This window comes from Larus michahellis, chromosome 5, assembly GCF_964199755.1.
Source record: "Larus michahellis chromosome 5, bLarMic1.1, whole genome shotgun sequence".
NCBI classification, from domain to species: Eukaryota; Metazoa; Chordata; class Aves; order Charadriiformes; family Laridae; genus Larus; species Larus michahellis.
Window position 1 is genome coordinate 55,294,964 of NC_133900.1, and position 13,369 is coordinate 55,308,332.

A 13,369-nucleotide genomic window follows, 5' to 3' on the forward strand; every position below is an offset into this window, starting at 1 on the left:
AAGAGTAAACTAGCAGTTATATTTTTGCTCTTCAGAAAAATTATACAGACCTATTCTGTTTTCTTCCCAAAAGGAAATTTGTCAAAATCAGGGGGCACATATTTTATAAAAATCTTCAATTTAATTCACATCGTACAGTTAAAATATTCAGGAAAGAACTGAGGATCTTACATTTTCATAGGGTATAGAGAGAATAGCATGCCCATGCTGCTAAGTGTGGTTTAAGTTGTAACAAAGACATAACAAAACTGAAAGTTCATAAAGCCGCTGTGTGTTTCAGGCCAAGACATCCTAAACAATAAGCTTCAAGAACTGCTGAAATATCGTGACAAGTTTGAGCTAAGTTTCTTCCAACAGGAAGGAAAAAGTCTGTAAGAAAGCAGACAGCTGGCTCTTCAGTGAAGATAATATACTTATTCCTACCCCTAAATTCGCTTAGTTCCTAAAACTGCCATATAGGTACCTCAAATTTTGTGCTTTAAACCAACAGATGAGCAGGAAGGAGCAGGCCTGTGGCAAACCACTGACACTTTATTAGAGAAAATCCGCTATCTACTAAGTAAAAGGATATGAATAATTTAAATGAATGGTACACAAGCTATCTTTGGCAACCCTAGGCTAATGAAAAGCCTTTAAATAACACATCATTTTAGATCTTACATCATATTATCAACATAAATTAGGATTAGAAAATTAAAAATTATTTCATAATCACTACAGAACTACTTTGGAAGGACCAATTTTTTGTTTCAGTAACAATTTACTGCTCAGCTACTGGAAATTCCACAAGCTGAAAAAAAATAAATTATACTAGATAAGAAAATATGTGATCTTGAGCTGAGGTATCAAAGCTGTATTGGCTGTAGGCAGTGCAGAAGAATCATTCAAGCCTGCTGAAATCAAATGTTCAGTCAACAGAAATCTTTGGACAACACAGAGAGAAACCTAAGTAATGCCTTTAGTTAAAATAGATGTAATTATATAGGTCAGGATTATTTTACTTTACTTCTCCACAATTATTAGCAGATTTTTTTTTAATGCTTTTTTGATTTGTAGGCGTATGCGGGGTAGGTATTCAAACCAGCTACATTCCAAATTCTTTTCTTTTACCAAATTTACTATTGTAGCTATTTTTGCAGCTAGAAGTCTGGAAGAATGCTTAAGGGGAATTCTTCAAAGCAGCATATGGAAGGTATGTGCTCTAATCCCACTAAGAAATAATAGGATTTGTTTGCATACCTCCCACTAATTGCTTGGAAAATGTACCCCTTCATGTTCCTCATTTCTGACTGCCAATTTGAAAATAAATCCCAAGTGTACTATACTTTAGTTGAAAGGAGAGCCGTCGCAACTGGAAAATAATTTTATCAGACTTGAACAAAAATCTATTTAACTTTCATTCGTTTTATATAATTTCCCTTGCTAATTCTGCTCATTATGAAGAGATATATGCATTTAAACAAAGGCTTACTCTTTTACAGCTCATCACCTTTACCCATCCAATTTTAAAATATGGTCATGCTACTAAAATGTACTTTTACTATCTGTTTTATGGCAGCTAAATGATATTAAAAAACCATTAGCATGTGATTTCGCAGCATGATTGAGCAGGAGAAACTGTCTTGCAAAGATGAAATGTATTGTTCAGAATAAAGTAATCTTTGAAGAGCAGAACCAGGAAACAAGAACAACTGGCAAACTCAGCACCTTCTTTTATTATCTCTCACCTCCCTGCCATTTCGAGATTTTTCCAGTGTAACAAACCTGCCAGCTGATTTGTGTAGTACCACTTTTTCTGAAAGATGTCAGGTTTGCTGTCCTTCAGGGCTTGATAAAAATATCTCTCTTAAGAGTAGATAATATTTATTGTCAACGTTGTCCCAAGTCTCAAAACCACTTTCTATCCTGAGCTAACTTTGTGGAGTGGACATGGATGTTGCTCTGATCAGCTTACAAGCCTCATTTCATACCTCTTCTCCGTACTTTTTTTTCCCCCTCATTTGAATCCTCTCTCACTTCTAACCAGTTGCTATAAGCGTAACTTTTTCTCAGCAGTTCCACAACCTCACCTTTTTTTAAGCCTTCTCTTAACACTGTTTGCCATTCTAAACTGCTTCGTAAATGCCTTCATTTTCCACTACTCCTCTTTTACTTTGTGCACAAACCTGGCCATGCTGAGCCATCTGCTGATTTCAGGATTAGATATCCATCTGGTCAGTCATCATTTGGCAATGTAAATTGCTTGGACACACTTGACACAAAACCATGCTCACAAAGGTTAGTTTGTTGTAGTAAAGGATGTGCAGTTTAGACGATTACAACGTGTAAACGTTTTTCTCACTCCTTTGTACCATTACAGATTGAGTTTTTGTACCAGAAATAATATTTATTATTTACAATGTTTATTTCTGGTTCATATTCAGGCTGTAACTCTTCAGGTAAGAAATTCTGGTTTATTTAGTAACAAGAAATGGGAATCCAATAACAATAACACTGTTTTATACCTTCTTAGTGTTATACTAAATAGCTTTTTTTCCTAAAAAACAACAACAAAAACACTCCTGACATACTCACTGTGTTCCTTCTCAGTACACACAGATTCAGGATACCTCTTTGTGGAACTTTCTTCTCATTAGTGTCTGCCTGAAGATTTGCTCAGCTTTTCTAAGATGCTGATAGATCCTGAGGTGAATTGACCTGCTTTTCCCAATTCACAATTCCTGTTATCAGCTGATGGCATGTGTTCATTAGCACAATTAGAAGAGAAGGTATATGCATTCTGTAGCTAATAGCAGCTAACCCTTTCTTCCCACACCAGCCCACAGGCGACCTGAACTTCAGCACTTCTTGTGCTCATTTGAAATTGATGCCCTGTCGGACTGGCATGTTTAAACTGTGTAAGGTGGCAAGTCTGTTTCATTTGTGAGATCTTAAACACCTACAGTGCTGTTTTAAAAATTACATGCTAGCATGGGATAAAACCAGCATCCACGCTCAAAATAGAATTCTTCAGCACTTCTGATAAAAATATAGAATAAAGATTTGAGGCAACAGAGCAAAGTGACATGGGGTGATGTGGCTGCCTCTTTTCATGGAATACTGGCAGACTGAACTAACAAATCTTTTATTTAAAGCTGTTCACCATTTTTTGTAACTATTCTAAGTAAAAAACAAACTGAAAGACACTTTTATTCTGGTTTGTGTGCTCTTTTCTACTGGAATGCGTTTCCAGCCTTTTACATTTAATTAAACCTCTGGTTGTTTCAGGGGGTGGTTTCTTCCTGAATGTTATTCCTTGAGTTACAATTACATTCCATGTTACATTAGTTAATTGGCACAGATAATTTCTTCACTGTCTATCTCACACTACGTGAGAGCTAACTCTAAAGCCTCATGTGTTAGCTCAGCTATACCAAATTCATCAAATAAGTGGCTTTTAAAACTCTGTTTTACCTAGTATACTCGTTTCAGGAATCTGTATGTTGAGAGTTAACAGTTCACGGGGGCTGCATTTGATATATGGACCTAGTAAAAGGGAAGCTGGTACAAAACACTGACACCTTTTATTTGCACACTAAGGTTTCATAACAGCAGTCAAAGTATTGGATAGCACACAAAATCAGTGTTCAACAGACAAGGTCAAACACAGCCACTTTTAATTTGAGACTTGCATTGTTAAAAAAAAAAAGAAAAAGAAGGGGAGTAGGGATTGAAAAAAACCTCATTTAAACTGAATCTGAATTTGGATGATTGCAAAAAGAAAAGAAACAGAACACCAGAAAGGGAACAGAGGCACTTCAATCAACAGCCAGATAAAAGACTGCTTAAGGGAAGTTTTGCAGTTGAAAGGCTGATATTTTGTTCCCAATCAACTACTGTTTCCTTCTTGATGATGGGAAGTTTTCTTTACTCCTGAATAGCTAGTTAAAAGACTAATCAATACGTGACACTAAGCAGACATGTTTTTATTTATGTGAACATGCACAGCTGTCCATTAATTTTTATGGAAAAAGCAACTTTGTAAAGACACAATTTTCTTAAGTCTTACTGTGATGGAATATTACAGGGAAAGCATGAATATAAGATATTTGATCAAGTTAATTTGCATTGCAATATCAATCTAGTTTTGCTGGTTTGGGGTTTTTTTTGTTTGGATTTTTTTTGTTACTGTTGCTTTGTTTTTTTAATATAAATGCTGGCCATCCCAAAAATACAAATGCTTCTTCTATAAAGCTTTCATTTATAAAGGTGGAATAATTTGTCTTAAAGTTACTGTACTGAAAACACGAACACAGGTCACATGTTGCTAAGCAGTGAAAAAAATAAAATACAGGCAGAAAAATCAAAATTAGAAACCAACTGTATAAATAGGTGTTTATCTTTTTACAAAGTCATTCTAATTGCTGAGGAAATAAAATTTTGAATACATTACAATGTAGACTATTGTAATATATAAATATAATATATACAATTTTTGACTACAGAACTGCAACACTAAGAAATGGGACAAACTGAATACCAAGCCAGAGAAGAATAAATTATTCATCTTATTCTAGAATTGCAATACAGATCAGCAAACAGCAAAACACACTTTTCCAAGGATGCCTCATTCCTCCTCCTTACACTGCAAAAGCATATGGCACAATATTCTATTTTTCAAGCCCCCACAAGTAAATGCAAACAGCGCCAGCATCTAACAGCCGATGGACACAGCTAGAGCTTGCAGAAAGCGTGAAGAAGGTTAGTTCTCCTCACTACCAATTTCAGCTCCTTTTGCCAATTCTCAGGTGCACTGTAAGAGGCTTCATCTAAAGTACACTCACCAAATAAATTAAGATCAAGGAAAATGGGAAAAAAATGTATAATTTAAGCTAGACATAATAGACCTGCAGGGGAAAGGAGAGAAACTGTGCTTAAGAATAATTTTTTATATCAGAACAGTCAGTATGTAGATAAACAAACACAGAACAGAACCAGGTATTAAAGACTAAAACATGAAAACGCTAGCATTGCATGACAATACGAAACAAGTTGCCAAACTTCATCAGACACATAGAAGAATTAGCAGTTTTACAAGGACTCTTCAACTCTAGAAAGAACAGAGCACCAAGTATTTCCAAAACACCAAAATAAACACGATCTTCACTCCTTGTAATTTTCTTTTCCCTTGGAAAGCCAAGCAGAATACAATGACAGAATGAGCATTTTAAAAATCTGTATAGGTTGCTTACAGTCGAAAAAGGAGTACTAGATACAGATCTTAGATTAACTTGGTTTTGCTCTTAATTTATGTCCTTTTTTACCCCCAAACACCAAATGCTGCTTTATCATAGTTTTATCATCTTCTGCACTATTCTTACATTATTTCCCCCCTTTAACAGTTTGTTTTGCTACATGACTACCTTTACTTATCACATTGTCCCTTCAGTAGATCAGATACTGACTACATCTTTGTTAGCGCTTGTATTTGCATCTCATTAATGCTGCTGCCGAAGACTCTCAGTGCCCTTGGTGTTTTATGTCTTTGAGATACTTACAAGCAAATAACGGAGAAAGACATAACATCAGCTATGACTTCGAAACCAAAGCAATAAAGACATCTTAAGTTGAAGAGTATTTAATCTGTATTTTAAACTCAGCTCCACTGAATATTGAGGCTAGACAGAGAAGCCTGAAATAACAGGTATTTCAGACTTAAAAGATTAATTACAGTAAACCTGACTGGATCATTGAAATTATACCTATAAATAACGTCATATTGCATAGCATAAGAACTGATTTACTAAAAGAAACAGTTTGTGTCATCACGTCCACATTTGACAGCTGCTTGACTCAGACAAGGGAAAGAAAATTTTCTTCTCCTAGTTGTGACTTACAGTAACTAGAAAGTAAATACATTTATCAATTTGATGAATGAGCATATCCTGCAGCTATTCCACATATATTAGACTGCTTATTGTTCTACCTAATGGGTCCATCATTCTGAAAATAATCTACTGCCTCCAACATTTCCCCTATGGTTAAGTTGGCATTCACAAACAAGTAATAGGGAGTAGTCACAGAAGCCTAATGTAATCTTCCATTTTAAAAATACCATTGAAAAGCAGTGATTAGTCACCACCCAGGCAGCATGAGTAAGAAAAGGTCCACAAAGTTCTGTTTTGTAACTCAATTCTCTCTTTTACCGATAACATGACTAGTGATTCAGAGGCAAAACCAAAATCTATATATAGATATCCATGTATCTATGTATTCTCTCACAGAATATACTGAAGAAGTTACTATCAGAACTTTTCCAAATAAAGGAACAACAATCTAGTAACAGAATACCTCCACCCCTATTTCTCCACTTCTGCAAAGATGGAATATTTGCCAATTAATAACAGATGTACTGCAGTTTCAATAATAAATAGAGAGAATTAGATGTAATCAAAGTAACTGTGGAAGAGGCTACGGTGAAAACAGACAAACCCCACTAACTTGTTAATAAAAAATTCAGAAACATTCACCAAAAAATTTTAGGAGAACAAGAACAAATCAGATGAATTATTAACCCCTCATTTAAAACTTCCTTGTTGCCTGGAGTTTAAAGGTGGCAATCGCTAAAAATAAAAAGGACTCCAAAGAAATTCAAACAACTCTAATTCTGTGAGTCTGATGTTGTACCAAGAAAATTAACAGAGTATACCAAAAAGCTAAAATAGGTAGACAATAATGTGAAGGTCTGCTTGGGAAGAAGTAACACAGCTTCTACGGAAAGAACCTCTTGGGAGCTTTGTGAACAGGTCAAGAAACTTGTGAAGAATGGTGATTTGGCTAGCAGCCTCTGGATTTCCAAATAGGTTCTATTATATTCTATTAGATTATATTATTAAATAGGTTCTCACTGGAGGCTTTTAGGAAAACTAAGGAGCTATAGCGTAAGAGGAAGGGGCCCAAAATGGACAAATAATTCTTAACCATAAATAGGGAGAAGCTGTTAAACAACCACATCTCAGAAGAATAGTGTGTCACAGCTAGAGTTCTTAAGGACCCTGAGGGTTTTGTTTTTACATATGACCTGCAAAAATGGAGAGAGCAATGAGGTCTGAAAGGTTGCTACTGGTGCAAAATTATTCAGGGTAATAATAACAAGAGCAGACTGAAGAACTGTACAGGATCTTAAAGTCTGAATAACAGGTAATAAAATGGCAAGATGAGATTCAAATGGTAAACACAGGGAGAACAATTTTAGCATCGGATATAGAATGAGAACCTCTGGGCTCACAAACAGGATTTTGGGGCTTTGTTAGACAACTTCAAAAACATCAGCTCACCATTGGCAAAAAATCAAATATCAGGAGGAAGACTTCCCCTTGGTTGAGGAGGATCAAGTGAGAGATCAATTAGGATCAAGTAAGAGATCAGTTAGGTCAATTAGATATCCACAAGTCCATGGGTCCTGATGGGATGCACCCGAGAGTGCTGAGGGAGCTGGCGGAAGTCATTGCTGGGCCGCTCTCTATCATCTTTGAAAGGTCCTGGAGAACAGGGGAGGTGCCTGAGGACTGGATGAAAGCCAACATCACTCCAGTCTTCAAAAAGGGCAAGAAGGAGGACCCAGGGAACTATAGGGCGGTCAGCCTCACTTCCATCCCTGGAAAGATGATGGAACGGCTCATTCTGGGTGTCATCTCAAGGCATATAGAGGAAAAGAAAGCTATCAGAAGTACTCAACATGGATTCACCAAGGGGAAATCATGTCTGACTAATCTGATAGCCTTCTATGATGGCATGACTGGATGGATAGATGAGGGGAGGGCGGTAGATGTGGTCTACCTTGACTTAAGCAAGGCGTTCGACACGGTCTCCCACAGCATCCTCATAGGGAAGCTTAGGAAGTGCGGGCTAGATGAATGGACAGTAAGGTGGATAGAAAACTGGTTGAAGGGCAGAGCTCAGAGGGTCGTGATTAGGGGCACAGAGTCTAGTTGGAGGTCAGTGACGAGTGGTGTTCCCCAGGGGTCAGTACTGGGTCCAGTCCTGTTCAATATATTCATCAATGACCTGGATGAGGGGATAGAGGGCACCCTCAGCAAGTTTGCCGATGACACAAAGCTGGAGGAGGTAGCTGACACAGCAGAAGGCTGTACTGCCATACAGAGAGACCTGGACAGGCTGGAGATTTGGGCAAAGAGGAACCTTATGAAATTCAACAAGGGCAAGTGTAGGGTGCTGCACCTGGGGAGGAATAACCCCATGCAGCAGTACAGGCTGGGGGTTGACCTGCTGGAAAGCAGCTCTGTGGAGAGACCTGGGAGTCCTAGTGGACAACAGGATGACCATGAGCCAGCAATGTGCCCTTGTGGCCAAGAAGACCAATGGCATCCTGGGGTGCATCAAGAAGAGTGTAGCCAGCAGGTCGAGGGAGGTCATCCTCCCCTTCTACTCTGCCTTGGTGAGGCCGCGCCTGGAGTACTGTGTCCAGTTCTACTATGTCCAGTTCTGGACTTGCCGGTTCAAGAAGGACAGGGAATTCCTGGAGAGAGTACAACAAAGGGCTACGACAACAAAGGGATTGGAACACCTCTCTTATGAAGAAAGGATTTTGGGTCTCTTCAGCCTGGAAAAAAGACGGCTGAGGGGGGATCTTATCAACGCTTATAAATACTGAAAGGGTGGGTGTCAGGAGGATGGGGCCAGGATCTTTTCAGTGGTGCCCGGCAACAGGACAAGAAGTAATGGGCACAAACTTGAGCATAGGAAGTTCCACCTAAACACAAGGAAGAAATTCTTTCCTGTGAGGGTGGCAGAGCACTGGAACAGGCTGCCCAGAGAGGTGGTGGAGACTCCATCTCTGGAGACATTCAAAACCCGCCTGGATGCGTTCCTGTGCAACCTGCTCTAGGTGACCCTGCTCTGGCAGGGGGGTTGGACTAGATGATCTCCAGAGGTCCCTTCCAAACCCTACCATTCTGTGATTCTGTGAGCCTTTGGAAAAACAACAGAAAATAATTATGCCACTGCACAAATCCATGGTTTGCTCATACCTTGAGTAAGTGTAGTTCTGATTCACTTACCGCTAAGAGAAAATAGTATAATTGAAAAAGGTTTAGAGAAAGACAAGAGGAATGATCAAAGCTATGGACAACTTCTCATCAAGTAGACTGTGACTCTCCCAACCTGAAAACGCAATCACACAGGGAAAATTGTGACTGAGGTCTACAAAATCACAACCGGCGCAGAGAGGCCAGGCAGGAACTAGGATCCTTTCAATGAAGCTGTTAAGAGCCAGGTCCAGAGCAAGCAAAAGGACACAGAGGAACACAGATCTACAGAACTCTCTGTAAAAGGACAATTCTCATACAAAGTTTTTACACAATATTAACAAAGGCTGGACAAGTACATGGAAAAGAGATTATTACATCCACAAATGATGTGAGGCTGAAAAAGAAGCATCTATTATATATAATTTTATCGTATTTTGCAGACTTGTTCTCACAAATTTCACTTAATATCCTACCCAAGGCAAAAATTAGTAGACAAATTGTCTGAGTATTGTAAACGATGTATCAGGACACTAATTAAACATACTGTAATTACTTTTAAGCTATATTCCACTTGAAGTGTTGCAAAAGCATGAAATGTCAAAGGGATTTGTGAATGACTTCTTAAAATTAAGTCCATTCAGAAACCCTGTTGTAAGGCCTTGCAAGCCTCAGATCACAAATACTCAGAATAATGAGAGAGATAAAATTACGTTCTCAAAGGTTGAGTTTTGTGCACACTAAGTTGCGTTTTACCTGTAAGAGGAATTAACTCCAGTGCAAAGAACTCCATTCTTTTTCCACTACCAGTTAGATATTTCATAATTCAACTGATATGTTATTAAGCTAATGTTTATTTCTGTAGCCTTTATGTTGTGGTAATGTTTCATGGTTCAAGCTACCCCACTGTGTTATCCTGAACTCTAAACACATATAAAAAAAGAGAGATCCTGCATCACACTTATAAACTCCATAGAACTGACACAGTAAGGCACAAAGGAAGAAAGCTGTCACAGAAATACAGAAAACAACAACAACTTCTATTTAATTTCTTCCATCTGCGTTATAATATTAATACTTCAGGAAAACTGAAGACATTACTCACTACAAAGTAGGTTATCCTCTAAACAGTAAAACAAAATCAAGCCTGGTTTTCTACTGATGTGTGTAGGATCCCTAATGTCTAATCAAAGTTGAGCTGAAGCATAGCATTTTCTTTAACACAAATATTATTATGGCACCTCCTTGTTATCTAGTTTCTTATTGTCATTAAATATGTAGAACCTTAATCCATGACCTCTATTCTTCTATCAGCTTTGTCTGAAATGGTTCAATATGTTTAAAAGCTGTTTCAGCACTCTATTAGGCTCCTTCAGCATGCAGACATTCACAGATACACTTGTGCCCACAGGCAACATGATCAGATCAACCCCGTTCTCTCAAATGAAGCTAAGGTAAGATGTGCTTAGATCCCAGTTTAATCCTGTGCACTAATGCAGAAGTTAACGTTTTAGTATCTGCCAGACACGCTTTTCCTGCAAAACAGCAGAGTACAACGAGGCAATGACCCGTGCAACATTTAGCAGCAATGCACTCTTTGTTACGTTAAACTAGTAAGATTAGTGTACTTGATTTCAATGCTATAGAGACGTTATACGATTAAAATTCAGCTGTTCTCCAAATGTTTTCCAAAAAAGCTGATAAAGTCCAGTAAAAAGATACTTGCATTAAAAAAAGTGTATTGAAAAATTCCTTAATCCTGCAACACACTACTTTCTTTAAAATCAACATTAATTATACACCAATCACTAAAGTACAAGGATATAGGAATTTATTTACATGCAAGTTACTACCAAAACATCAAGTTGCTCTTACCTTGAACTAGATCTTGACTTTACATCATCTTTTGCTGTCCTTTCACTACTAGCATCTTCATTGTTATCCATTTTTTTCTCACATAGTTGTTTTCTCTTCTCCCACTTCTGCTGATTTGAGATGCTTTCTGCTTCTCCTTGTGAATCATTTTCTGCTCCTACCTGTGAACCTGAGGAATGTGCCAGGCACTTAGAGGAGGTCGGCAGTCTTTGCTCCTCTCTGCCAAAGTCTCTTTCTGCTAACAAAGCAGAAGTTTCCGGTTTTAATATTTCCTGTGCAGGGACTGAATTGTCCAAGTTATCTACATGGTCCATTTCCTTAGACTTTACTAATGTGTATGAAGCATTTACAACACCTCCTGCAGAATGTTTAGTCTTTAAACCTTCAACACTGTCCTCCCTGCTGTCTTCACAGCTGCCACAACACACACACGAATTAATTAGACAGTTTGTGGCAGCTATACTGAGTTTATGAGATTCATCCTCCTCCTCATTTGCTAATGGATTAGCAGATCCAGGAACACAGCTAATAGCTGCTTCTGGAGTTGTTACTGGGGATTCTGAGCTAGAGGGAGATTTAGGATTGAATATTACAGTAGCAGATATTTTCATTCCCCCTGTCCTGTGTGCTATCACTTCCGCCGTTTCTGCATCATCAGCATACGCATCCCAGCCGTTGAGGTATAACTGTGAGTCCGGACCTTCTAGACAACTACATGAATTCTGAACCGAGATGCCAGACATCTGTTTGCTATCTTCGATATTGTTATTATTGCTTATGTCACTTTCAGCATCTTTTAAAAGCAAAGTTTCTTCTGTCTGATGGCCATTCTCATACAGCAAAGCGTCTCTATATTGCAGGTTCTGTTTTGAGTCGTGGCAAGGGTTATTCACCCAAGCAAAAGTATCACTTACTGAATCCAACCCAGCAAGAGCTTCTCCTGCTCCATCTAGGTCATCCATAAAAAACACTCTGTCCTCATCATCAGTTAAATTGTCAAGATGGTGTCTTGTTGGCGAAGCCTCTGTGCTAGAACTGTTTCTTAGGCTAGGTCTGTGAGCTGGAGACTGACAGATGCTTGGAGGGGAAAGCAGAGAAGACATTTCATCTCCAACTCTGTGTACCATCCTATTCAGCTGTTCCAGCTCCTGTTCATCATACTGCATAGAACAAGCCAGCTCAGCCTCTGTGTTTTCAGCTTTTGCTGAAAGCTCCTTAGAAGGCAAAGTCGCAGTTATGCCCGGTGTAATGACAGAGGATACTTCAGGATCCGCTCTGACAGGAAAATCCACATCTTGAGAGATGCAGAGGTTACGTTCCAGTGTGTGCAGTTCATCCTCGGTTAATGTCTGAAGTAGATCCCTGAAAATGAAGAAATACACACACCACTTTGCATTTACAATCATAAGAGGCATTGATGCTACAGATTTTTAAAAAAAAAAACCCTTTTACTGTTAATACAGAAATCCAGAACTTGGGAGCACAGAGTAATGTCAGCTGTGTAACTCAAGGCACATTTGACATTCATATTCAGAACACATGTGACTGCAGATGCCTGAATTTGAGATTACTCATGCAAATACAGGGCACCAAGCAATTTACATCCTTGCAATGAAGCCCCACAATAAGTGAAAACACACCCAAAAAGGTATCTTTCCCCTTTCCATCTACGTATAGTGAAGGTATTACCCAAAATTAGATATATTTTGTCATTTTAATATTTTAATTCAAAAATTTGACTTAGATTAGCAATTTGCCATCCTTCATACTAGAGTCTGAAAATAATTCTGCAAAAGAGTACCGCAGAAGTTTCACAGCATTATATTGTCAGATAAAGAGAATCCATTAAAAATAGTAATATCACTTATGCAACACTGATGTCTTGGAAGCCTGTTCACTAAAACCCAGATTGGAAGTTGGCTCTCTCCTGCCTTGAACATGTAACTCAGTCATTAGGGAGCTACACTTCTGTGTGATGTTAAGAATCAGGCAGGCCTAAAAGCAAACATTTAGTATTTACTAAACTATGTTTTCCTAGAGATATGCAGCCTCCCCAGTGTTATCAAGTGTGCTCAGTACTGTAGTTTAGGACCACAAGCACCTAGAAACAAAGTGTTATTTAAGGCTGTTATGTTTTAGTACTTTAAAACAAATCCATAGACACAGCAGCATGTAATTTTAGGTCTGAATTTGATTTACACTATACTTCTCAATTAGAAACCAAATACAAAAGTATCCTCTATCAAGAACTGCTGTCAATATTTTCAAAGACCAGCAAGTATATTTTAGCATTAATGAATGGATAGGAAAAGCAAGACCTTCTGCTTAAACAGAGGCTTGGAGTCTATTATTCCTTATGTGTTTAGAAATCATTGGCTAGCAGGTGATACAGAGCTGGCATCATCATAACAATAATGATAATAATAATAATAAGCACATATTAAAAGAATTCCCTTAAAGAACTACCT

General features: G+C 38.2%; 1 protein-coding gene across 3 annotated transcripts in view; it reads right to left on the bottom strand.

Moving 5' to 3' along the window:
* The window catches only part of ZFYVE28 (zinc finger FYVE-type containing 28), a 162,581-nt gene that overhangs the window by 33,070 nt on the left and 116,142 nt on the right, over positions 1-13,369 (bottom strand). For all 3 annotated transcript variants that reach the window (XM_074587398.1, XM_074587397.1, XM_074587396.1), the window contains exon 8: positions 10,902-12,263. In XM_074587398.1, coding sequence (XP_074443499.1) covers positions 10,902-12,263 — 1,362 coding nt within the window. The remainder of the gene's footprint in view (positions 1-10,901; positions 12,264-13,369) is intronic.